This window comes from Papaver somniferum, chromosome 6 (assembly GCF_003573695.1).
Source record: "Papaver somniferum cultivar HN1 chromosome 6, ASM357369v1, whole genome shotgun sequence".
NCBI lineage: Eukaryota > Viridiplantae > Streptophyta > Magnoliopsida > Ranunculales > Papaveraceae > Papaver > Papaver somniferum.
Window position 1 is genome coordinate 42,084,354 of NC_039363.1, and position 3,562 is coordinate 42,087,915.

The window sequence follows — 3,562 nt, forward strand, 5'->3', positions numbered from 1 at the left end:
TTTTTACAAAAGAGCTTACTTCATTGAAAAGACTTAAAACAAGATTATTAGTGATTAAATTAGTCATAACGAATGCAGTTATGGGTGAAAATGCGTCACACTTGCGTGCTCATCAAATGTCATTCCGGGTAATTTATAAATGAGGATTCCAACAAAATATTTGTAATCGTGTTAAAGTGCAAAATAGGTGTGTATGTTTTTGACATTCAGTTACACACAAACCTATGCTAAAAATGGACAACTGTAAACACCCCAATTTTGCACGGACACGAAAATATGCTGCGAGATCGTATGTGGTTTGGTCTAGATGGGAAGTTCAACCTGAGTCCAAAAGCCATCATGTCTTTACAATTAATAAAAGCCCATCGTGCCTATACTAGTAAATATAGACTTGATCCCATCTATGATTATCACTAAGCCCAACTGTTAGTTAGCATAAGCAGGACCTGTAGTAAGTCCCAAAATGAAAACGTCCACCAAGTTCGATTAATTAAACGTGGACATACTAGGATACCTTTGTTGGCAAGTCATTCATATTTTTCTTTTTTAGTAAAAGAAATCAAGATAATGTTGGAGATTTTTATTTAATGGAAATAAAATTAATTAATTTAACAAGGATATTTAGGTTTTTAATGAGAGCCGTTGGATCGAAATCATTGAATCCTAGGGTTCTAGTTATCGGGAAAGGGGTATAAATAGGAAGCCAATTTTTGTGTCTAGGATTTTGGAGAAATTCCGATAGAGAGGGAATGAAACAGAAATCAGTAGGAAGAAAAATCGATACAATTTTACGGCGTTAGTATATTGTTGGTTCGTATTCTAAGTGACATCAGGCTATCATTGTAGCGAAAAACAGGTCCGTTCCAAACTGGTTTATTATTGTTGTTCATTGGTATAATATCAAGATGCGGTATGTGTGAACTTTGTTGTACTGGATTCCATTTGCAATAACATATTCTCCTAAAGAGACAAACCTGGAGGCTCTAAGAGAAATATGAGATTATTCAATGAATACATGAAGGAACATGAACTGGTTGATCTCCCATTAAATGGAGGTTTATTCACATGGAGAAATATGCAACCTGATCCTCTTCTCTGTAGATTGGATAGAATCATTGTGACACCACAATTTGAAGCTAAAGTTCCTCTTCTAACACAAACTATGTTATCCAGAACTTTGTCAGACCACTCAGCTCTTCTCCTCACCACTGCTAATGTAGATATACAAATAGCTCCTTTTAAAGTGGAAAGCTATTGGTTCTCCCATCCAGAATTCCTCCCTAGTCTGAAGTTATGGTGGGACACAATGGTTTATCATGGAACTCCAAGTTACATTATGTCCAAGAAGCTGCAAAATCTGAAGTTCTTCTTTAAAAGATGGAGTAGAGCCACTTTTGGTAAAACTGAAGAGAAGAAACAACAACTCAAAGAAAAAAATAGATGCACACAACATTTTGGAGGAAACTAGTGTTCTTTCTTCTCAGTAATTCAATGAAAGAGTGGAATGGAGAGCTGAATTAAAGCAGTTAAACCTAAATAATGCTAGGAAGTGGAAGGCTAGAGCAAAAACTCAACACTTCAAAGAAGGAGATTCTAATACTAAATACTTTCACACTTTAGCAAATGGAAGGAGGATGAGAAATACAGTTCAAAAACTTGTGATAAATGGAGAAGACAATTTTTTTCAAGCAGACATCAGAGAAGACATTTCAAAATATTTCTTTAACCTTTTCCAAGATGAGCACTCTTTTAGACCCTAGATGAATGAAAAAAAATTTACAAAAATTTCTGCAGAAGATAGTACTTGGGTGGAGAGACAAATAAACTCAGCAGAGGTATGGGAGGTGATCAAAAACTTCAAAAATAACAAGTCTCCTGGGCCAGATGGATTTAACATGGAATTCTATAAAAAAACATTGGAGGTCATTCAAAAAGATTTCATGGCTGTGATTAGAGAATTTGAAGAGGACAAGAAGATAGATTGGAGAACAAACTGTTCTTTCATCAGCTTAATTCCAAAGAAAGAACAGGTAGGAACTCCTCAAGACTTTAGACCAATTAGTTTGGTCAGCAGCATCTACAAAGTGATTCCAAAAGTTTTAACTCACAGATTCAAGTCTGTATTACCTAAACTGATTTCTGAGAATCAAGGAGCATTCATCTCGGACAAGCAGATTTTGGATAGTATTCTAATTGCAGGGGAGTTGGTTGATACAAGATTTAAAATCAAAACACCTGTAATTTTGTGTAAGCTTGACATTCAAAAAGCTTTTCATAATGTCAGCTGGCACACAGTTAAGAATGTGCTACAAAATTCTGGATTTGGAGCTAAATGGGTTAGCTGGATTGAGTGGTGTATAATATATGCGCAACACTCTTTGCTGATAAATGGAGTCTCTACTTCAAAGTTTAAGCCTCAAAAATGATTAAAACAGGGAGATCCTCTCTCTACCTTCTTATTCATCCTAGTTGCTGAAATTTTCTCAAAGCTAATGAAGAATGCAGTTCAATAAAATATGATCTCAGGGTTTTCTGTTGGCTCAATTCAAGTGTCTCATCTTCAATATGCTGATGATACGCTAGTTTTTCTCGATGGAAAGGAGAAAGGAGCAGAAAATCTGGTTTTAGTACTTCAAATTTTTGAATCTATTACAGGGCTGAGGGTAAACTTTAACAAAAGCTCTGTCATAAGCATAGGAGCTGACCACAAAATAGAAGATATTGCAAGAATCCTGAACTGCAAAATTGAGAAACTGCCACTAAAATTTTTGGGTTTGGCTGTTGGAGCAAATGCAAGATGTGTTGATATTTGGGATGTTGTGATAGAGAAGTTCCAGAAAAAACTTGCTCCATGGAAAAGGAGATTCTTCACTAAAGCAGGTAGAGTTCTTTTAATCAAGACTTCACTATCAAGTCTTCCCATATACTATATGTCAATCTTTCCAACGCCTGTGAGTGTGGAAAAGAAGCTTAACCAGATAATGAGGAATTTTATGTGGGGTTCAACTGCTGATTCTAGAAAGATTAATTGGGTTGCTTGGGAGAGAGTTTGTACAACTAAAAAGAAAGGGTGGACTTGGAATCAGAAACTTAAAGCTTACCAATAAAGCCTTACTATCAAAATGGTCTTGGAGATTCTCCAGAGAAAAGAAACAATTGTGGAGAAGAATCGTACAACAGAAAATGCAAGCAAAACCAAAAGATTTGTGGGTCAAAGACAACAACATACCTCAAGGGAAAGGAATATGGAAAGAAATTCAAAAACATAAAGCAGTGTTGGAAGAAATTACAGAAACTGAAGTAAATAGAGGAGATGCAATAAGCTTTTGGTGGGATAAATGGAATGGAAACACTGCACTGAAAGACAGATTTCCCAACATCTTCAAAATTTCAATGAAAAATAAGGCCTCAATCAAAGAAGTGATTCATAATGGAGCTTGGGATTTGAAGCTCAGCAGAAACCTCACTCAAACTGAAGTCCCTGAAATGCTAGCTTTGTTCGCATATTTAGGCTCTCCACCAAATATGAATGAAGAGATAGAAGATGATCTGAAATGCTCTC

At 35.8% G+C, this 3,562-nt stretch overlaps 1 protein-coding gene across 1 annotated transcript; it reads left to right on the plus strand.

The window, feature by feature from the left end:
* Positions 1-2,516: 2,516 nt before the first annotated feature.
* Positions 2,517-3,107, plus strand: LOC113290761. Its single transcript, XM_026540342.1, has one exon. The coding sequence runs from the start codon at positions 2,517-2,519 to the stop codon at positions 3,105-3,107; it is 591 nt and encodes a 196-aa protein (XP_026396127.1).
* Positions 3,108-3,562: the final 455 nt, after the last annotated feature.